At 36.4% G+C, this 22,328-nt stretch overlaps 2 protein-coding genes across 3 annotated transcripts; both read right to left on the bottom strand.

Annotated features, from left to right (window-relative positions):
• Nucleotides 1–149: 149 nt before the first annotated feature.
• LOC101212792 (ABC transporter B family member 19) lies at nt 150–6,817 on the bottom strand. Its single transcript, XM_004141770.3, has 9 exons — nt 5,616–6,817; nt 5,279–5,333; nt 5,024–5,199; nt 4,749–4,913; nt 4,374–4,669; nt 3,705–4,021; nt 3,389–3,612; nt 1,128–3,029; nt 150–809 (listed from the first exon to the last, which is right to left on the bottom strand). The coding sequence occupies exons 1-9, from the start codon at nt 6,480–6,482 to the stop codon at nt 459–461; spliced, it is 4,353 nt and encodes a 1,450-aa protein (XP_004141818.1). The 5' UTR covers nt 6,483–6,817; the 3' UTR covers nt 150–458.
• A 934-nt stretch (nt 6,818–7,751) lies between these two features.
• LOC101213033 lies at nt 7,752–18,007 on the bottom strand. Of its 2 annotated transcripts, none has more exons than XM_004141771.3 (11): nt 17,625–18,007; nt 16,701–16,912; nt 16,433–16,615; nt 16,232–16,331; nt 16,107–16,137; nt 15,598–15,637; nt 15,067–15,219; nt 10,455–12,582; nt 8,885–10,277; nt 8,529–8,612; nt 7,752–8,245 (listed from the first exon to the last, which is right to left on the bottom strand). In XM_004141771.3, the coding sequence occupies exons 2-11, from the start codon at nt 16,757–16,759 to the stop codon at nt 8,181–8,183; spliced, it is 4,236 nt and encodes a 1,411-aa protein (XP_004141819.1). In that variant the 5' UTR covers nt 16,760–16,912; nt 17,625–18,007; the 3' UTR covers nt 7,752–8,180. The 2 variants fall into 2 exon arrangements, with proteins under 2 accessions (XP_004141819.1, XP_031744198.1); XM_031888338.1 differs by having other exon boundaries at nt 16,701–16,896.
• Between the last annotated feature and the right edge of the window lie 4,321 nt (nt 18,008–22,328).

Genomic DNA, 22,328 nt, shown 5'->3' with positions numbered 1-22,328 from the left:
ATATGTCTTTTAAACACAAATTTGGAAGTCTAGAAACAATGTATAGTTTGGCTCCAACTCAACAGTTGATACTCTCTTTTCATGCTAAATTTAAACAATTAATATTAAAAAAATTAAAAACTGCTTGTAAATTTTATTCGGAGTCGAAATAAAATTTCAAGTTGAAATTATTGAATTTAAAAGTTTAAGAACCAAATACAACCTAAACCAAACTTGATGGATCAAGAAGGTTTTCTTTTTTCCTTTAAAAAATGTGAAATTATAACTTTGGTCTTTTTCCTTCTCGACCAGTTTAGTTGTTATTTCTTTGCCTTTTTATCCTCCTTCTAACATAAACAATCCTTGTTCAAAACAAAATCAATTTCTTTCAACTTTACATCCTTTATCTGATCAAAAACATCGTCCGTACAAAAGACATGAATTATATATTTGTATGAACAATGTAAAGTACGAAAAGCTCAAGAAAATGCAGTGGCTTCAGATTCAGCATGAACCATGTTTGCATACACACCACCAAGATGAGCTTTGGCCATTAAGCTATCATGGCTGCCATGCTCAATGACAGAGCCATTTCTAACAACTGCAATCGTATCAGCATGATGAATAGTCGAAAGCCGATGGGCGACAATGATCGTTGTAGCTTCCTTTGACACCTTCCTAAGTGCAGCTTGGACATGCTTTTCAGATTCTAGATCCAAAGCACTGCTTGCTTCATCTAGCAACAACACACTTGATTTTTTCAAAATCGCCCTTGCTATGGCAATCCTTTGTTTCTGGCCACCTGAGAGTTGAACGCCACTCTCGCCCACCTGAGATCAGGGAAACCAAGTAACCAACAAACAAGCAGGTCATTGGACATATTCAGTTGTTCATAATCTAAATATAAAATAACATGGAGTTTCATCTCAAAATCAAAACTAAGAAATGAGAAGAATAACTCATTTTTCTTGTTAAAATTGTGAGGTCCCTTGATTTTTTTTGAGTTTACCATTCTTGATTGGATTCTAGTTTATTTTTATTGGACTGAATATCCATTTGGGCTCTATGAACTTTGATACGGTCTTAAATCTAACCTATATGAGTCTTTGGAATTGTTTTCTTTTCTTTATACTTTATTAAGAAGTTACCTGTGTCTCATATCCTTGAGGGAGACTACTGATGAATTTGTGAATGTAAGCATCTCTAGCAGCCTCTTCAATCTCGGTCCATGAAGCATTCGGGTTTGCAAATGCAATGTTATCTTTTATGCTTCCAGCAAAAAGTGCAGGCTCTTGACCAACCAAAGCTGTTTGCCTCCTCAACCATTTCACGTTGATCTCCCTCAAATCCGTGCCTCCCATCAGGACCTTTCCTCGAATTGGGTCGTAAAATCGTTGAGTCAGCCATATTACTGTTGATTTTCCCGACCCACTCTCACCAACCAAAGCCACCGTGCTGCATCCTTTAACCTTTAAGCAAAAGTCCCTCAGCACAATCATCTCTGGCCTAGATGGGTATGCAAATGTCACCATTTTGAATTCAACACCAAAACTTTTCAGCTGTTCTCTTTTCTTGCTTTTTCCTTTATCGTCGCCTATCAACGGTCTCCTATTGATGATATCCAACACTGCAGGAATCGCTGTCTCTGCCATTGAAGTATCTGGTGCTAAACCCGCAAGTTGTCCAACAGAAAAGGAGCTCAAAACAAGAATGAGGAAAATCTTATACACATCACCAAAACTTGTTTTGCCTTGTTCGATGAGGCGTGAAGCAAACCAGAGAGTAAGAGTATAAGCTCCATACATGCCACCTTGGGACAAACCAAATGTTAAGCCTAAAATCTGCGACTTTTTAACTGACTTCTTCTTAGGCTCGGATAGCGATCGATTAAAGGCTTTCACCAACTGCTCTTGCGCAGAAAATGTTGTCACCGTTCGTATGTTTGACACTGCACCTGATGCAATATTGCTAGCTTTGGCATAAGCATTTTCATCAAGTTTTGGTCCGATATTTATAACCAAACTTATGTAACTAGCACCAAGAGTGAAAGGGGTTAGAGCAGCAGCCAACAGGGTCAATCTCCACTCAAGCCAAAATGAGAGACCAAGGCCAACTGCAGCTGCACTTACCCCCATCAACAAGACCGAGATTCGATCACCAAGAAACGAACGGAAATTGATGCAGTCAATTGATAGCCTAGATATGAGAATTCCAGTGGAATTCTCAGGGAAATCAAACCAACCAGGCTCTTGTCTCAGTATTGACCGGAACAAAAGATCTCTCACTCTCACAGTGAGCTTAGTTCCAGCCCAACCACAGAAGCCTTGCTGTCCTGTCATGAACAGAATGCAGCCGATCCCCAGCCCAACCAACACTATACACAAATGCCCAACTTTGGCTTTCATCCTCGAAGCTTCACTATCGAAATAAACTTGAAGGGCCTCACCAAGAATGAAAGGAAAAACCGACAATATTGCTCCTGCACTCAAACCCATGAGAAATCCCAATAACAGCATCAGAATCTCTGGCTTTTGTAATTTCAATAGCTCTGTGATCCTAACTTTTCTTCCTTTCTCTTCTTTCTTCTCTAGCTTCTCCTCTACCGTAGACTTGAAGTACCTGGACTTCGAAATTTCAACTACATACTCTGACTTCGAGATATCATTAAATGAAAGATCAGTGAATTTCTGAACATCATTTTGTTTGGGAGAAGTTTGTCGAACTGCTTCGGATGCCAGTTTGACAAGGTTGTTATAGGCCCCTTCTCGCTCCATCAGCTGGCGGTGAGTTCCAATTTCGACAAGGGAACCACGTTCAATGACAGCAATGGCATGGGCGTTTCTCACAGTTGCAAGCCTGTGAGCGATAACGATTGTTGTTCGGCCTAAAGAAAGCTGATCAATGGCCTTTTGAACTGTAGACTCAGATTCTGGGTCTAATGCACTTGTTGGTTCGTCTAAGAGAAGAATTTTTGGGTCTTTGATCATCGCTCGTGCCAATGCTATTCGTTGTTTTTGACCACCGGAGAGCAGAGCTCCTCTATCTCCAACCTGCCCAGAAGCCCATGTTCAGAAACAAACTAGACCACAAGCCAATTCCATGTGTATTTTTACAATAAAAGTAAGTTAATTATATTTTATAAACGCTTCCTGCCAAGGTTCTAAAAAAACCAAATCAATATTTGAAAAGTTTGTAACAACTTTTAAATTGACAAAGAACTTCAAATGTTTCTTCCAGAAACAAAATTATTGAATAGAAAAGAAGTCTAAATTTTAAATTTTAAAAAGAAAAAAAAAAAAAAGTCTTACTACGTAGCTAGACCAAATTAAAAATATAGTAAAGTTAAAATAATCACCAAAAAATATATATAAAACCAAATTAAAAAGGAAAAAAAGTTAGGGAAATGGACCTGCGTGTCGTAGCCTTGAGGAAGGCCGGAGATGAAGTTGTCAGCATTTGCAGCAATACAAGCCGCAATGGCCTCTTTTTCGGTCGCATTCTCTTTTCCCATCATAACGTTCTCAATTATACTTGTGGCAAAAAGAATTGGTTCTTGACCCACCATCCCAATTTGATCTCTCAGCCACTTGATTTGCAGTGTCCTTATATCTCTCCCATCCAGAATGATCGTCCCTGCAAAACCCATTCATAAACTCTACTCTAATTCTCCATTTTTAATCTCATACACAGATTTCGTACAAAACCTTGATTTGTTTTATACATACCTTGAATGGGGTCGTAGAACCTCTCTATCAGAGCAAAAATGGTGGACTTTCCACCACCACTGGGACCAACAAGAGCGAGTGTCTTTGAAGATGGGAACACCAGATTGAGTGAATTTAGTATCAGAGAATCTGGACGAGATGGGTATGAGAAACTGACACCTTTGAACTCAATTCTTCCACGAACGTTTCGGAGGGTTCTTCCCATTGGGCTGTAAGAATCTATCTCTGGAACTCTGTCTATTATTGTGAAAACTCTGCCTGCTGCTACTGTTCCTTGTGCAAACTGAGCGAAATATGACAATGACAGAGCCAACCCCCTATGTGAATTATGAGAACATGTTCTATTAAATAACTGATTGACCCAAAAGCAAATAACTAACAAATCAAAATCAATATTAATTAGGGAATAAATAGCATGTGGGATTTGAATATAGGACATATTGAACCACCTGCTATAATACCATCTTGACCTAAAAGCTTAAGTTTACGTTGAAGGTATTTTAATGTTATATCATCTTCCATATGTTCATTTGGATAAGGAAAGGCTTACCTATCATTTCCCTCTGCTAACGGAATTTAAACTACAAGTAATCCAACATTTTCTTTTAAATGAACTTATGCAGAAATTATATAGTAAGCGTAAGCCAGGGCTGGCAGATGCTGCTTTACCTTCCTCCAACGTTGACACCAAAGAAACAAGCGATTGCGTCACCGCCAGTGATCTCTTTCCTGGCAACCAAGATAGCTCCGTACCAGAAAGCCAAAGCCCAGGTTGAGTAAGTGACCAGATAAATAACTCCCATGCCAACACCTTTTGAGAATCCAATCCTCTTCCCGAAGGGCACAGAGTTTTCCAAGAGTTCAGCATACTTAGCACCCAGATTATCTTCTGCAACAAACGAGAACACAGTTCTGATTGAACTGATGGATTGCTCTGCCACTCCCCCAGCTTTCCTGTAAGAAGCCTTCAAAGGAATCATGGGAAAAGGCATTTAAAATAATCCTAACATATAGAGAATGTTTTGTGAAGTCATATCAAAGTACCTCTTCTTTTGAAGTTAAGCCAACATAAATGGCTTTATAAGCTATGCCACAGAACATCATCAGAGGGGTCACTGAGAAGACAACCAAAGAAACTTTCCATGACCTCAGAAAACCTACTACATACCCACATATGAAGGTGAATATGTGGTGAATGAAGTGAGCCATCTGCAGCCGAAGAAAGACAATATTTAATGAATAAAAATTTCTAATTTAAGGATACGATATGACTTGGAAACAATGTATTAGAGTTGGCAAAAACAATATCAGAGCACCACCTTCTCCCCCATCACTTCTTGAATTTGAGCCACATCACTGGAAATGCCATGCATGATATCACCAGTGCTAATTTTCGTGTCAAAAAAGCTGATATCCTGCCGTAGGACAGCTCGCAGATACTTTGTTCTAATTCGCTGAGCCGAACGATCCCCCACCAATCTCCAACAGGTTATCTCTGTCAAAATTACAGCTTCAAGGTCCTATGTTTGCAGGAAAGTTAATGGAATGCTATTTTACAGGAGTCTCCCTCTTACCCATGTACGCTCCAACTACCACTATTGCTGCTAATCCAGTCATGAACAGGCATATCTGCAAATGTAAGCATAAAGTTGTAAAAAGAAACAGGTAATGAATGTTTGAGATAACTTTGGGAAGGATAAAAATGCATTTAGCTCGTTAAAAGCATTTTCAAAATTCCTACGATGTCTAGTCAGACAATCAACAGTGACTTGAAAAAGTTTGAACGCAGTGAAGAAATACTTGGCCAGTGAAACACTTGATGAATTTCAGTGATTATAGAATAAGTGGTTGACAAAATCATTCCATCCTCGTCTTAAATTAGGAAGTACGAGTAAGTTATTAGGTTAATACCGTTCCAACATCTTTCATCATCTGACTCTTATCAGCTTCAGACGAGTCTGTAGCAAGCTGGTTGACAAAATTCCCAAAAAGATAAGAATACCAAGGAAGAGATCCGCCATTGATGAGGGCTCCCAAACACCCCAATATTATAAGAAGCAAATCCAACTTCGTTGAATACTTAAATAGGCTAAAAAGCCCAACTGCCTTAGGGGACTCCACTTCATCGTCGTCCTCACTAGAATCCGAATCACTATCGTCAGTATATGATGAATACATCCTACTACGCTCAAAGGTAAAATCATGTTCAGAATTATCATGGTAACTCTTGCTAAGCTCATCTTTATCAGCCAAAGGCCCTTTACTTCCATCTTTCCAGCCGGAAGAGTGGCTGATTTTGCTAGTTTCACCAGGAATGTAGCTTTCTCCGACGAACAACGAGTTCTCTGTTTCTCCACCCACAAAGCTCTGCAGTTCCACTCTGCCAGCTGGAATATAGCCGGAACCATCACTGTACGGGCTCGGAAGACTCCGTCGAACGCGGCGAGAGGGGGAAAGATAGTAATCATTAGCGGTTCGAAAAACCTGACTACTTGAAAATGGAGATGGGGCAATAGAGGCAGCCCAGGGACCTAAGGCTACGCCCAAATTACGAGAATCTCGCCACCCAGTTGGCTCGAACTGCCATGAGAGCTCTCCTTGCCATGATTTATCATCGTCCGTAGCGAAGGGAGTGGCAGGAGTGGGGTTTCGTGGACGTCTTCTGGGAGTGGATTTTCTTGAAATAATGGAGGAATCTAATTGGGAAAAAGTAACAGAGACGTCTGTTGAACTCGCCGGCGTAGGAAAATGGCGCCGGTGGCCAGAGACGGCAGACATGGCCGTGAATGAGGTTTAAAATTCACAAATGAATGCAATTACAAAAGGGAAAAATCCAATTTCAGCGAAATGGGGTTTGTTTCTTTCTTGTAAACAAAAACTTGGAAGAATCCGTCAGTTAGACGAGAATCCCAATACGAAGAAATGCAATTGAAAGTGAGGATATCACAAAGAAGATCACTGAATTGTGATGGAATGCTGAGGTCGCTTATTCCGTGTGAACTGAGAAACCAATGAAAGCTGCTGATGAATATACAGAGGAAGATGCCGGCCGGCCGATGGAGAAGGGGAAGTGGGATTGTTCTTGTTGCCATTTTCTTGAGCTTGTAGAGAGGAGGGCAAATGGCTGAGTTTGTCAAATTGTGATATTTGAAAATGGCGGTATTCTCTTGGGATTTTGTTTATACGTGAAAGACTGCCGCCCGCGGGGAACGTGGTTTTGGTTTGTTTCTTGTGATGTACGTAATCCATTTGTCAATGGAAAATTTTGGGAAATTCAAATTTAAAATGAGAAGTTGGTTATTTTATTTTTAATTGCAAAGTCAATGATTTGAGAAATTTTCTTGGGAATAATGATTGGTAACTGCAGGAAGCGACAAGAAATTCATAATTTTGTTTCTTTAATCCTAATACTATAACAGTTGGGTTAAAAAAAAAAATTGACATTTACTTTGTAATAATTTAAAAGTGGAGGATTGCTTGAATGCATCCAAATGTCCTTATACAAAACTAAAGACTTCGAAGAAAATGTATCATTGATTGATAAAGTTTGGGTCTATTATCTTTGTGATTATTCTTGAAGTTTTAAAATGAGACGTTTTGGTCTTGAAGATTTACTTAAATAGAAGTGCCCCAGTTTTATTGAAGTAATATTATTTCAACCTCTCCTAACCATTTTCCTTGCTCTTCTCTTATCTTCTTATTCAGCCACCATTATCGCTCTTTTGAAAGTCTCCTCCGAATCGAAGGGTTTCAAATCATATAGCTCCTTTACAAAGCTTTTTGAAGTGAGAACATTGGTGTCGTGGTCATGGACAGTGATGATGATCGAACAAGGAGAAGGATGAAAGAATCATCATGCCAAACATACATTGTACGTATGCACACACTCACGCAGAAAAGAAAAAAAAAAACCTCGAGTCTTGTAGAAATGTAGGAAATAGTGATGCAGTAAATAAGGTTTAAGGCGGCCCATATAAACATGGATAAAGTTAAAGAAAAAAGAAATTGTGATATCTTAATAAACAATGACGAAAAAACTTACAGGGGTGGTCATGTGCAAAAAGCTTTTATTATGCATAATTATATCACACTCAACAATTCTGTTCTTGACATGAGCTCCTTCAGATATACAGCACACAAAACTAAACCGTCAGAGCAAATGAAGAGCAGAACCAAATATAAAAAAAGGAAAAAATTGCTCCTAGACTACCAAAATCACAATGACATTTTGCCAACAATTAACTCATCGTTCAATACAGTATACTTGATTAATTCAACACAACTAACAGGTGTAACTACCTAATGATGTAGGTGGTCGGTTTTGTGAATCAAATTAACATGTACATGATTGAATTGCAGACCTCGAGTCTGATTCGATATCACCTTCAAAGCACTTGTATCTTACACTGTACCAACTGTTAACCCTACTCAAGGATAACAAGATAGTAATCTCATATGGAAATCTGCCAGAGTCTATTACCTAGACGTTGCATCGGTTCCCTTGCTGCGAAAGGTTGAGAGAGAGAAGAACGATCTCGGAGCTGTAAGATTTCAATTTTTCAACATTAGAAATGCAATTAGTCTCCAAACGTTCTTTTTCTTCATTGTTCATGGAACATAAAGATTCTCATAAGCATAAAACAGAAGAAGGATCAAAGAACAAGTACAAAAACGTTAACCAAACAGCTCCTTTGGCTGACAGCTTAAAACTACCAAAAAGTCCTTTTGAATTCGTTATATACTCTCAAAGCCAGCCAATAGAGACTGTGCTTAGGTCATGGCAAAGCAATGCAAACGTAGTACATAACAACAATGAGCACTCACCTTTCAAGGAACTTCCTGACATGTGATCCTCCCTTAGCTTGAAGTTAGCTGGTGGTGCAGGAATCGAACTATGTAATTCTTGAACTGCAGGGAAGGAGCAAAATGAAGTTGGATAAATGAGAATTCTAATTATCATAATCCATAGGAGTTGTGAGAAAAGAAAAACTACATTTTTTCACAGTGAAGTAAATTTAATCCGGTGTTGGAATCACTAAGACACTAACCCCAGGGAATCCAAAGCATAAAATACCATTTTAAGTTAATACCTAAATGGGCATATTGTCTATCGATGTTCCATGCAAATAAAATAAAAGACAACATCAAAAAAGAAAAATCAATAAATAAAAGTAGGTTACCCTGTTCACAGTATAACTCGTTTTCATTAAAGCCATCATCATGACCCTCTGAGAATCCCATTCTTGACTTCCTTAAGTCTTCCGATGACCTGCTAGCAGGATCTCGCCCATCTTCGGTATCATCATCCCCCTCAGATGTTGTAGCAGAGATCCAGTCAACCATACTTTCCGTTCCACGACTTTTCCTCCCAAACTTCAACAACCTTTTAAACCCTTTAGCCATATCCTTGCGTGGTTGACTCGACGAGGTAGCAATAAGAGAAGGCTTCTGGGCACTTCCCCATTTCTTTCTCATTCTTGCCACATCAGTTTCTGCTTGTGTTATATTATGTGAATTCCATGATGCGGGGCTCCCTATTGGAGAATCCATATATGCATCAATATCAGAGGCCTCATGTGGGTAGGCGAATGGATGATGCATGCGCGAGTTCCATGCCAGTGGGCTCTCACCAGGCGAATCCTGAAGCAACCCTGCTTTATGAAATGAAGGCAACATGGAGGGAAGTTCAGAAATTGTAGAATGATCGACCCGAGAGTGAGAGTGAGATCTCATAGAATTTTCAATTTCAGACCCAGAATTACTTGATCTACCCGATTCCTGACTTAATCTTAGTTTACCATTATCCATATGAGCAAGTTTCATTTCCATTTTCTCATGCCCTTCCTCTTCCTCTTCTTGTTTGGGCATAATTTCTGAACCCTCAAATGCCACTTCATCATAATCTTCATCATCTTTTGAAGTTTCGGATTCCATAGAAGCTTTCAACTTCGCTATACTTGTTCCAGCACCAGGGCCTATGCCGTTGCCCTTCCTCAGAAAAGGCTTTGAGTCTATGCCCTTCAAATACTTATCATAAATGCTTTCATCGTTCTGCTCTTCATCCAATAACAATGGTGCTAAAACAACATTATCTGTGTTCAAAGGTAATATATCCTTGAAGTCAATTGCACTAGCAGAGTTCTTTCTTGAAGACTGTGCAATCCGGGGCTTCTCCTCCTTAATGACAGGCTCTTCATTGCTAGTTTTACCGCGAGAATAATTTCTCACCAGCGGGCGTGTCGTTGATTTACGTTCAGAAGGTTTTGTATTTTCTTTCCTCAGTTCAGAGAAATTAGGAACTGACTGTGCAAGAAGATTTTCTGTTTGACCTCTTCGCCTCCCAGAACTAGAATGAGAGACTTTGCCAACTGACCGAGGTGGAGCTGTAGCTCCAGTGGGACGAGGAGTAGAAGATAAATTTCTACCCGGCAAAGCCTTCTTGTTCTGGTTGCTTCTAGAAGCACTATCTGATATATATGAATCACTATGTAATCTGTCATTCCCATTCAATTTCTGCTCCAAAACCTCAGGAAAGTCCCCATCATCCTCACTTTGAATTGAATTGATCTGTAGCTGTTACGCAGAGATATTTTACATCATTACACAAAAACAAGAAAAGAGAATGAAACATATGCAAGAAAAGAAACAAATAAAATAAAATAAAATTTAGGGAGTGAGAGAGAGAGAGAGAGAGAGACCAGGACTTCAGCATCATTAACTTTTTAAATAAAAATTAAACTGAAATTATACCTGGTCCCTTGTTTGAGAGCGATTGTTGAATGATCTAAGTTTTTCTGCGCGTCTCCGCGCACTAGCTACTGAATCTTGTCGGTCTACAAAACCAGAAAATTTGACTCTCATCTCAGCTTTACTTTTCTCAAGGCTATCTTGCATGGCCTTCATCTTCGCCTCCTTCTCTGCTCTTTTGGAACTCCATTCTTCTCTCAGCTTAGCATCTCTTTTCTGCATATACTTATTATAAAATTTTCCTCTAGAATCATCACTGAAGTCATGGTTATTTATCAATTTTGCAGGCGTAGTATAAACATTTTCCATTTTATTGGAACTCCCCGTTGATTCTATTACCCCAGATCTTTCCACCATTTGTGCAGGAGGCGGAGCAGTGTCTAAAGCTGAAGGTGTTCTGTGCTGCGAACTAATTGCCTGTTCAAGCTGCACGTCAGCAGTATTGTTTCTCCTAGCAGAGCTGGAGTGCTCCCCTGGAACACGGAGCTTGTGCTCTGCAAATAGCTTTTCAAGTTCATTTGCCTTCATTTTTAGTTCATCATTGAGCTCCTGATTTCCCTTAGTTTGCCTCCCTCTTTGAACTCGCTCTCCCGGTATGCTTGAGATTGTAGGAGTGCTTTCTTGGCCATCTGTCCCACTTTTCCCAATCATATCCAATTTACTTCTCTCATGAAGAGAACTGCTTTCTTCTCTGCCAACTTGCGACTTCTCTGCTTGTCTACTTCTCTCAGGTTTCTGCAATTTCATTTTCTGAACTCCAAAATCTTCTACTTTAAGATTATACGTATCCGATGATGCGAGGTTCTTGCTAGCCACTGCCTCAGGTTCTGGTTTAAAAGATCTCCGTTGATGAGGTAATTGGCCACCATCAACTTCCATGTACTGAGTTGATGAGGATTCTAGCTTTATTCCACCACTTTCAAATTGGTTAGAAAAAGAACGAGAATGACCTCGAGAATCCCTAGGACGTAATGGATATGCTAAATGGTCTCTTGATCTAGAATCGTCCATCTTATTACCTAACCTACCATCAGTTGCATCATCCCCTGTCTTCTTAGCAAAACCATCAACCTGGGACGCAACTTGATTCTTGGCTCCATCAATTTCTGCTCGATCTACAGAACTTTTCCCCTGCGTCTCGGTCACTAATACACCTTTAAAGCCCTTACTTTTATCATCACTGCTCGATAAATTCTTTACACTTCCCTTAGAAACACCTCGATCGTTCAATCCAACTGGGTCAGCTCCACCAGAGATAGACCTGAATTGGGCCTGAGAAGATGATGCCCAAGCCTCTTTACCTGTATAACTCTCAAATGGATTCTGCTCCTCACCTTGTTGTTTGGACTCATCATCACCAACTCTAACAAGACTGCCCCTTTTCTCAAGCCCAGTCTTGCTCTCCAAATCGGCCAACCTCTTCTCACTTTCAATTTCGGTTGCACTAGAAAATACATTAGACTTGGTATCAGAAATTGAAGATGAAGAAGGTGTACATAATGGGCTCTCTATATCCTTCTTTTCGTTACTGAAATCAATGCTCATATCACTGACACCACTCCATCTCCTCAAAACCGCCTTTTCCACAGCCGAGGGCGCTGATGAAACGTCCGACGAGAGCCTTCTCAGTTCCAGAGGTTTTCCAGAAACGGGCTTGCCTCCCCCACTGCCACCAGTATTTTCCTTCTGTTTGTTCTCAAAAAGGTTAATACGATCTTGGACGCTGAGCCGCCTGGCGGGAGGACCCACAGGCGTTGATTTCAATTCTGTTGGAGTCTCCTCTCCGTTCTTCTCTTTCTCCAAATTTTCGAGCAAAGTCTCATCTTTCACGTTGCGTCGGCTCGGGACGGTGGCAGAGGATTTGGCCGGTTGACACGTGGTGGGTTTTGATTCGTCCACGTGGGAAGATTGTTCTTCGGTTCTTGAAGTTGTACCAGATTGAGGATCGTGCTTATTCTCTGTTTGGTACTGTGGCTTGTTGTGCCTTCCAATAGGATCTTCAGTGGGGTCATCGATCGACATGTCGGAACCGCATGAAGACCTAACCGCTCTATCGTCCATGCCTGGGGTCCATGTGTTAACAAGTTCCGGTCTCCTCCGGGAAAGAGATAAGAAACTTGAGCACGCTTCGCTGCGAAAAATTGAAACGCTACATTAAAAAACATTGAAACTAATATATCTTGCTATGGCTAGTAATGTTACACAGACAAGTTCTGTATCCCACAAATAATCAGAAACCAATGCGGCCGTTTAATCAATTTATGGGACAATGGGTGTGAAATAATGATAAACTACCGAATACGTCAAATTATATACAACAGTGATTTTGAATAAAAAAAACAAGTAACAGGGATACTATACTTTACATTAAGGAAATGAAAGTCGTATAAAAATATTTAATTTAGACTTTAGAGACCATGAAACTGCTTGAATTTATAAAAACATATAGAGAAACCAATGAAAGAGAGACTATCAATCCAACAGAAGGATTAAGAAAGGAAAAAAACAAAAATCTGAATGCTAGTCACTACAAACATTTTTTTGCTTCTTTTTTTTCTTTTTTCCTTTTTTGAAATGCAATTCACTGCAAACATCTGCAAAGAGTTTACTTAGAGGATTGAATTTGAGGCAGTGTAGTTGGTGGTTTCCGTTTGTTGGTGGGACAATAAATTTGCTTTCTACGACAGAATACAGTAGCAAAGCTTGCATCTTGCTCTGTTCAGATAAATTTCCAACTTCGCACAATATTCTCAAATCTCATATAAGGCTAGGGTATAAAATTGTATGAAAATCAGATATTCCCTCTCTTCACTAGCCACCAGAATCACTCATCTTCCATGGCAGCGAGAGGCACAACAATGGTGGTGTGTGCTCCCCGGGACATCATGCGTTGTAATGTGAGAAATGCTAGACTAGCCGATATTGCCTTAATGACACTAAGCACTAAGCCACTAAGTTAAATCGATCTCATTTATCATGTCAACCTTATTGGGAGGCATAAGACTTAGATGACCCGTCTTTTCATGAAGAAAAATGTTGTCTTCTTTCTTTATGCATTCCTTTTGGAATTTGGTTGGGGCTCGGGACTCGACATAATCAAAACAAGCTTGCACTAGCGGTGTGAAATGAAAATCTTCTAGACGTAGTCTAAAATTTATGTCTCAAATTGCAGGTGGTTAAATTTTCCTTGGATCTCAATTCTAAGGTATGTATACATACAAAGTAAACATTTTCTTCAATTGGGTGGTTGGCAGAAGGAAGTAGATTTACCTTCATTCTGTCAAATTTGTAGTGTCTTTTCTCCATACTTCCTATCAGTTCTTAAGATCTTACCAGGTTGGAGATAACACACAAGGAAATTTATATGCAAGGAGGTGGAGAGAGATTAATTGCTTGCATTAGATCTTTGGTGGGGATATGGATGTTTGGAGATTAGGAATTCAACTTTGAAAATGGAAGCACCCTTTGCAAAGTGTTCGGGGTGGTTTCCCGTTAGTACTTGAAATTTGTGCCAAAAGGTTGTAACTTGTAAGCAGATAGTTCATCCACTAATGGTTGAGTTACTATAGTAGACAATAATGACGCAATCTGGAATCTGCAAAGTGACTCATGGCAATCATATTTTTTCAATTATTTTTGCTATGCTATCGAGGATGAGATTTGTGTTCAGTTATAAAAGGGCCACCATATAATTAGCAATGTCTCCTTTTGTTCCCTCTTTCCTCGTCTGTTGAATCTGACACTTGCAGTATATGTCTATTTAGCCACTGTGTTTGAGTGGGGGTTATCTTCTCCTAATTTTCCCATTGGGAGAGTTCCAACAAGGGGTTATTGATTTGGTTTCTCTTCCAGCCATTATCCCCAAGTTGAAAGATGGTAGATCCTATTGCCCTCCCCTCACCACTGCTTCCCAATGTCTGCTAAGACCAACGTCTAGAATCTCAATTTTGCTCTAGCCAAAAGATTAACAATGTTGACTTCAAAGGTCCTCTATGGTGCTAGTGCTATGCTGCTGTTCGTGTGTCCATTTCAAACAAATACCAGACGATTTGAATCATACTTTGGATTCAATGACTCTCTTTGTGTTTCTCCCAGTAGGACCTTTAGTCATTATCACTTTTTGGCCTTCATGATTTTCATTCAGTTAAAGTGAAACAAAGTATACCATAAATTCCGTAAATGGAAGAGAATGGCAGTCTCTCACTATAAGATGTTAACCAACGCCCCTACCACCAAATTTTAAAGAGAAACCAAGGTAAAACACAAATTCCAGAAATATCAAGGAAATTGCGATCTCTTGCTAAGATGAATGGTGAGAAGATCAATCTACCGAAGTCCCAGACCAAAGACTAGAGTTCTGCAATTTCCAATACATGTTCCCCTGTTTGACACTCTGGCATGGAAGAGAATCCTTTCATTACCCTCCTCAGTACCCTAATGCAATTTCCTCTTTCCCCTGTTTAAGCTGAACTACTGTCAAATATGTGGTTCAAGTTCAATTCTAACACCGTCCATGCACGCTACTAACCAAAGGCAGAAAAACCAAGATCTAGAAATGTGGTGTTAGTAGGTACTAATAGACATAAGAAAAATGTAAATTTTTTAGAGTACTTACGTTAGGCGATGGGCACCAAACTGATCAGCAAAAAGTTGAAGGTCAGACACTGTACTAGGATTAAAACCAGCAGCTAATGCACGAGTAGCAGCTGTGACCAAATCCTGCCTAACAGCAAGAAGGCGTACATCGATAGCTTTCAAAAGCTCCTTCCTGAAAATTGAACAAATTAAGTAAAGAATGAGACACCTATCCAAACACACTATTCAATTCAGAGAACTTGAAACTTTAAGTTATCAATATTTACCTACCTACGAGTCTCATCACAACATCATCATATACTATGTTTCTGACATCCCAAATAAAAAAAACTGATGACTCCTTTATTTGTGAAACCACATAATCTCACCCTCATTTGAAAGTTCAGCACGATACCCAAGTATACGTACAAAAGATATCTTGAGAAAGAAAGAAATTTTACAACTTGAAAGATATCTCTACTGGCACTAGTTACAGCTTTTACCATTAACTTGACAAACACATGAAAAACATTAAAATGAAAAGAATAATATTGAGAACAAAAGAGATTACTTGGTTTCATCTGTTGAGCCTGCACCTGTTCCATCCCCACCTAGGGTAAATTATCAAAAAATAAACACAAATGAACATCGTTGATAATAGAATACTATCTTAATTGTAAAAAGAAAATACAGATACTAAGAACTGTTTTCATATAAACCAATTCACAAGGAATTATTGAAATATGTATCAGATTCTATTGCGCTAGTCCAAGAAAAATGACAGCTGACAATGAGACGACACAAGGAATTTTTCCAAAAACAATGCCATGGAAGCCGGTTCATCTCTTTCTCTCATACACAAATTCCACTGACCTGATCGGCTAGAAATTTTGATTTAGAATTTCTAAATAGCAGTTTAAAAAGTATTTAGAAGTTTCAAAGAACTATCAAGTAATGAACTTGCATACAAAAAAAAAATATTAGAAGTTCCAAATGCATAAGGTGCTTTGTCTATAAACAAAAATTGTAAATAAAAGTTACAAAGAAGATTCAAGGAAAATTAAAGAAAATGAAACACACCTGATGTACCTGAATGCCGATCACCTTCTCCCTAATACAAAAAGATTATTTATTTAGCAAAACAAGAAAAAATAAATAAATGAATGTGTTCCTCTTAGATGGCAATAACTAACGGCAGCACTTACCTGAGAATAAATTCTTCTAGCCGCTTCCAATTGAGACATCTCTGCATCAAATGTATTGACCAGCTCCAATATCTCAGGTGTGCTAACAAAACGCACAAACCTGAAAATATTCCAAGCTCGTTAACAAGAAAATCCAAGAGAGCCTAGCCAGTTGGTGTAAAACATACTGAATCGTCAAAATGAAGTAGGAAATATTTGCACCTTTCAAGGGTTCCTTTTGTGAACCAAGCATCACCATTTCCACCCCTCTCAACTTCAAGCTTAATTGCCTGGACTGCATGAGCAAACTGCTCTTCTGCAACCTTTAATTGAGTTACAAATGGCTTCACTGAACCTGATGCTAGTTTCTCAGTGTTCCCATGGCTAGAGACAAACAATTCGCAACTGCCCAAAGGGGGAGATAAAAAGAAAAATTAATAAATAAAGATTGTAGTATTTAATCTAAACAGCCGAGGTGTGCTATCCCCACCGTGAACGCCTAGGTGACAGTTGAAATACAGCAAAATCCAGAGGCGTCTCAGGTTTCATTTCCCTTTCACTTCACAGAAACTTCAAGTTTCAATTTATCTTTTCCCAAAGCACTTCATCAAACTAGACTTACTTCCTGGAAAAAAGCACTCCAGCTCCTGACAATGTTTGGTGCGACAGTAGAATTTCCAAGAAATCTAGCAAGAGGCACCGCTGGGATTAAACGAAAACCCCCTTCAGAAAGAATCTTATCAAAAATTCCTCATTTCAGCTCTACTAAACTTAAATTAAAAAGTAGAAAAGAACACAAAAAAGTCGGATTGTAGAAGAGGTTGCAACAGTGACATAGCAATAGAAGAAAATAAACTCCAAACATTAATAATAGAATCTAGATTACAGTAGTCAACATTAGGAGTTAAAGTAAGATTATCTAAGAAAATATCATTCCATAGAAGAAAGCCAGAAGAAAAAAACCTCAAGCTTCACTCCTAAATCCCCACCCAACATACATCACAGATCTCACTCCTAAAGCCCTTTAGAAAGCCCAATGCCAATAAATTCACCCACCCCCCTCCCTCCTCCCAAAAATAGAAACCCAAGCTTCATAAAAGGAAGTTAAATAAACTTAGATCTGATTCAACAATTAAAAATCAAATCAAATGGCCAAACCAAAGCAGACCCATACGGAATTCAATCCCTCAAACACAAATTCAAATGCCATGCCCCTACCCCCCCCAAAAAAAAAAAAATCCACAAACATCAAGCAAGCTACATATTCCATATTTTTTTATAAACAAAAAACACAGTGGAAAAAGAAAACCCAAATGCAGAAAAAGCAAAAAGAAGCTAATCGATGTTCGAAAAACAAAAACAAAAACCGGAAGAAGGCGAAATGCTGAACCGATCGTCTATATCAGAAGCATACCCGTGAAGTCCACATCCAAGATCTCAAAAACGGCAATCGGATCGTCCGATTAGCAGCATTTGAATATAGTTGATGGGTAATTAGCTAAAACGGGTTGGTTTATCTTTGTGAGGGGGGGTGACCTTATATTGTGAAAAAAAACAAAAATTGGAGAGCTTGGAAGAAATTGTAAATAGGTTTTAAGAAAACCCTAAAGAGAATGAGGGAGAAGAATGGTGTTAAAGAGAGGTGGGTGTGGAAAGAAAGAATGTATGTCGCTCTCTCTCTACACTCTCTTTGAGGGTCTAAGAGATACAGTAGAGAGAGAGATGAAGAGGAAGAGATGTGAAGTTGAGAGAGAAAAGAGAAGACTGTATGTGTGTGTGTGTTGCCAATGCCTTTTTTTTCTTCTTTTTTTTCAATTTTGGAAATCAAAAAACTTTAAAACTCTTTTCCTTTCTTTATTTACATAAACTTGGATGACTCCTCACTCTCTCTCACCTCCCAAATTACCATTATATCCACCTCTCATTAAATCTCATTTTCTTTTTCTTTTTTCACTCCCACGTTCAAAGCATCGTTTTAATTATCGACTTTCAAGTCAAAAGTTCGATTTCTCTCTTTAAAATAAAATTGTTTTAGAATTACTAGTTGAGGTGTATAGTTTGACGAAATTCTTGTGTTGATAAGGAGGTTGGAAATGTTTCATTCTTCTTATGTTTTCGTGTAAGAAATTAGGTTGATCTCTCTGTAGTCTGTATTGGGTTCGTGTCTTGTTTAGGGTTTTCTTCTCAACACCTAGAATATTATAAGGTTATTATAACTCTTGTATTGTTTTCTTTATTGGATTTTAGATGTTTTTACATTTATCCTCTTTTGTCTCTCAAAGCTTAGGTTTGTATGAATATTTGTTATTAAAAACAAAAAAAAAATATGTATGGAATAATGTTTAAACTATGTTTTCGAAAAATAGATCTTCACTGTTTCTTACTTCGATAACATGTAACATCATACATTATAACATCTAACTGATTGGTTAGAAGTTTTCAGGTTTTATGTTTAGCTAAGTTGCGTTTGTGTTAGGTTGCAAGAAAAAAAAAACTTCTAAAATAAGTCAAGACCTAATTTCTAAAATTCTATAGAATTTATTCTTCAAATATGTTTATAATTTAATCGAAATAGAAAATGAAAATTTTAATGCATGTCTTATCCACCCAGCTATATTTGGACTCGCTAATCATGTTCAATCATCTCTACAAAGTTAAAATTTGTACCATAAATCTTTAAAAATTATAATTAATTTCTTATATATTGAAATTGAGTTTAAATTAAATTTGAATTTTTTTTATTTGCACAAATTTCCAGGTAGATGTTAGATGCAATTAATTAATAGCAAGTTGAAATATTTTCCACTTCTTCAAATTTTGAATGGTAACAATTTAGTATAATAACTTTGACCCTTTTATTCTTTTAACTCTTTTAATCTATTAAACTCAATAGGTATGACGTCATATTCATATAAAATTAGCAATCTAACATCCACCGACCAAAAAATGTAAAATTTTAAAGTTTTAAAATATAAATGAAATAAAATAGAAAAAATGTTCAAACATTGAAATTGATATTTGAAAAATATAATTATTAAAAAGAACTTATAGTTTTTTTAAAAGGAAATAAATAAAAACAAAGCATAGTGTTAATTATTAGAGTATTTAAAGGGGTAGATGTGTAATTATGCTTCGTCTGGACTTGCCACCGTAGGAAGTGAGAAAGGGTATTTTCGGTAATTAACTCGGGCGTTCTAATTTTTAACGGTTTTATACATTTGAAAGTGAGTAGAGGGAAAGTTGTTTTGTTTTGTTTTTTTTCTAAGGGAGAAAAAAATGCTTCCACTTAGATCTCTCTATCTCTCACTCACTTTTAAATGGTTTTGTTAATTTTTATTAGCACGAACTCAGAAAAAATCAACTCTCAAACTCATTCAGATGTTAAAATACTTATGCACTCAAAAACCATGTAATGATTTTATAAATTTAAAGTTTCAATCTTTTTAACATGAGGGTACAGTTTTAACAAAATACACAGATTGTCAAAAGTCTTGAGAAACGACGTTGACAAAAATATTAATAAAATGTCCATCTCAATAAGCATTTTAGGGGAAAACTATATGAAAATTATAATTATAATAATAACAAAAAAAATTGTCATTCACTCAACAAATGAAGTATAATAAATTTTATTTTTTAGTAGTTTTTTTTGTATGAATTGTATAAAAAATTATGGAGAATTAATATTATAGTTAATTATAATTGTAAATGGGAGAGCTAAAGGAAAATAAATTCTCTCTCTATCAATTAAGACAGATTCTCTCTCATCCTTATAGATATTGAATGGAACTTTTTTAAGTTTGGATAAAAATATATTGAATGAATGAATAGATGCTTTTTGTTGTACTCCAAATTTAGATTCATTTTAAATTCTTCCAAAAATAAAACTAATAAATTATTTATGCCAAATTTTTCACTAGAAAAAAATATATTTTAACCTTTATTATTATTATTATATTTTAAAACATTTTTATCTCAACATAAAAGTTAGACATTTCAAAGTTAGCTCAAAACTTATTGTTATTTTATTCTTTTTAGGGGGAAAGATAACTTGAGCTTTGGACCTTTGGTTAAGAATTTATGAAAGAAAAACTTCATAAAGTAGTGGAGGGGAATATAATTTAAAAGTCAAAATAAATAAATAATAAGAGTTCAGTTTAAATAAATTTGAGAAATTGCATCGGATAACAAAAATATTTGAAAAAACAGTCGACGACACTTCTTTTTTGCATGTGACAAATATGACAAGTAATTAGTAACAATAGACGGCTATCAGAAGGCTACGAAGGTTATCGACTTTTAAATTTGTTATTTTTATAATTTAGAAAATGTAATCATACATTTTGTTTACTGCTACTTTTGCTAGATTTTTTTAAATTTTTATGTCATAAAATAACACAGCTATTGAAATATAACAAAAATACATATTCAACGTATGTATTGGTATCTATCAATGTTACTGGTAGACACTAATAGAAATCTTCGAATGTTTTTCATTGATAGTATTTGAAATTTTGTTATGTTTTGGTTCATTTGACTATATATTTGAATATGTTCACGAATAAGATATAATATTATTGTGGGGGATGGGGTTGCATGTAAGATATTCAAGGTGAAAGTACAATTTTACCCCTCAAAACACTGCCACATATTTTGTTTTGTCCTTACTCCAACTTCATACGTTCGGTGCCACTCATCGTAAAAGATTGGAAAAAGTGCTTATTTTCTATTACTTTGGCCAAATTCCCTTTTTAACCTTGCTCTTTATTTTACTTTAAAAGCTTAGTTAAACGTTTATGGAACGTTTAGCATTCTATAAGAGTTAATACGTTAGAATTTTTAATTGTGTATACCTCATATGTAGAATTGTAAGATTGAGTTACTCGATAATTAAAAAAAAAAGTAAATTAACATTGAAATATGAAGTTACTCGATAAATGTAGAAACGTTGAGATAAAAAAGATAAAGTTTACTTTTATAAATATGAAAAATATAAGATATTATAATGTATTGTTTTCTATTTATTATAATTTAATCTCTTCGTTACTATTTTCATATTATTGCAACATACACTAAAATAGTCTACATTTCAGTACGTATTATATAACATACCATCAATTATTACCCACAAACTATAATAACCAACTCAACATCTTAAACACCCGTTTATAAAATTTAAATGAGTATCATAGAGAACATGACTTAACTGTAATAGAGACACACTTACATCTCTTCGATTATATATTTTCTTTATTAACGAGTCTCATAACCATTTAACTCTACATCCATACATTTATTCGTTTAGTTATGCACTTTAAAAGCTGCCTTTAAACATCAAGCTTAGGTTTGAAATTATAGCTTTATGGATTGGAAATGTAAGGTTTTTTCTTGTTTTTGTTTATATCTTTCTCTATTCAAATTGATTAGACTAATGTTCAAATCACCATATCATTTCTTTCAATGGGTTTTTAAAATATCATTATTATAACAATGAAGAATGCAATGTGATATCCATACATGTTTTTTTTTCTTTAATTTTAGAAAAATATGGTAATTAAAGGTTTTGATTTTAGTTGAAAGAAACATAATTTATGACATTTTTTTTCAAACCCTATTGATTTTAATTTTCAAAATTATGTGTGTTGTCACACATAATTGAATTTGAAATAATTGAAGTCCTCAATCACAATCATGTGCAAAAATAATAATATTTTAGAAGTCTACTAATTTGCTTCAATCCCTTGACCCTTGAAATTTGGTGGTACAATAGTGACTAATAGGATCTTTGAGTTGTCTTATATATACTTCATTTAATTTTTGTACTCTTAATTATAAATGCATAACTTTCAAAATCAACATTTAAGTTCAAGTTTAAATTATTATTATTTTGTTATATTTATATTATAAATTTGGAAGAAAATCTAAAATTGTTTTTGAATTGTTAAACTCGTTACATTTTACAAATTTTAACGTAATTTTATTTTTTATAGTAATATTTAATGAACTCTATACACTTTCGAATTTGAGTTTTTAGTAGGTTTTGAAATTAGATGATTAGCATTTTGTTTAAAATAGATTTTATTCACAATCATATTTGTTGGAAAAAGAATTATCAGAT

This window comes from Cucumis sativus, chromosome 7 (genome assembly GCF_000004075.3).
Source record: "Cucumis sativus cultivar 9930 chromosome 7, Cucumber_9930_V3, whole genome shotgun sequence".
In the NCBI taxonomy this organism is placed as follows: domain Eukaryota; kingdom Viridiplantae; phylum Streptophyta; class Magnoliopsida; order Cucurbitales; family Cucurbitaceae; genus Cucumis; species Cucumis sativus.
This window is presented reverse-complemented; position numbering and strand designations above follow the sequence as displayed.

Bases quoted from the DNA above. Each gene is read 5' to 3' on its own strand.
- LOC101212792 (XM_004141770.3), bottom strand. From the start codon at position 6,482: ATGTCTGCCGTCTCTGGCCACCGGCGCCATTTTCCTACGCCGGCGAGT. The intron at 3,030-3,388 runs GTCCATTTCCCT...GCTTCTGGGCAG, and splicing joins CTCAAGGCTACGACACGCAG to GTTGGAGATAGAGGAGCTCT. The intron at 810-1,127 runs GTAACTTCTTAA...CCCTGATCTCAG, and splicing joins CTCAAGGATATGAGACACAG to GTGGGCGAGAGTGGCGTTCA.
- LOC101213033 (XM_004141771.3), bottom strand. From the start codon at position 16,759: ATGAAACCTGAGACGCCTCTGGATTTTGCTGTATTTCAACTGTCACCT. The intron at 16,332-16,432 runs GTGCAAATATTT...GAATATTTTCAG, and splicing joins ACAAAAGGAACCCTTGAAAG to GTTTGTGCGTTTTGTTAGCA. The intron at 15,638-16,106 runs GTGTGTTTCATT...AATTTACCCTAG, and splicing joins TCGGCATTCAGGTACATCAG to GTGGGGATGGAACAGGTGCA.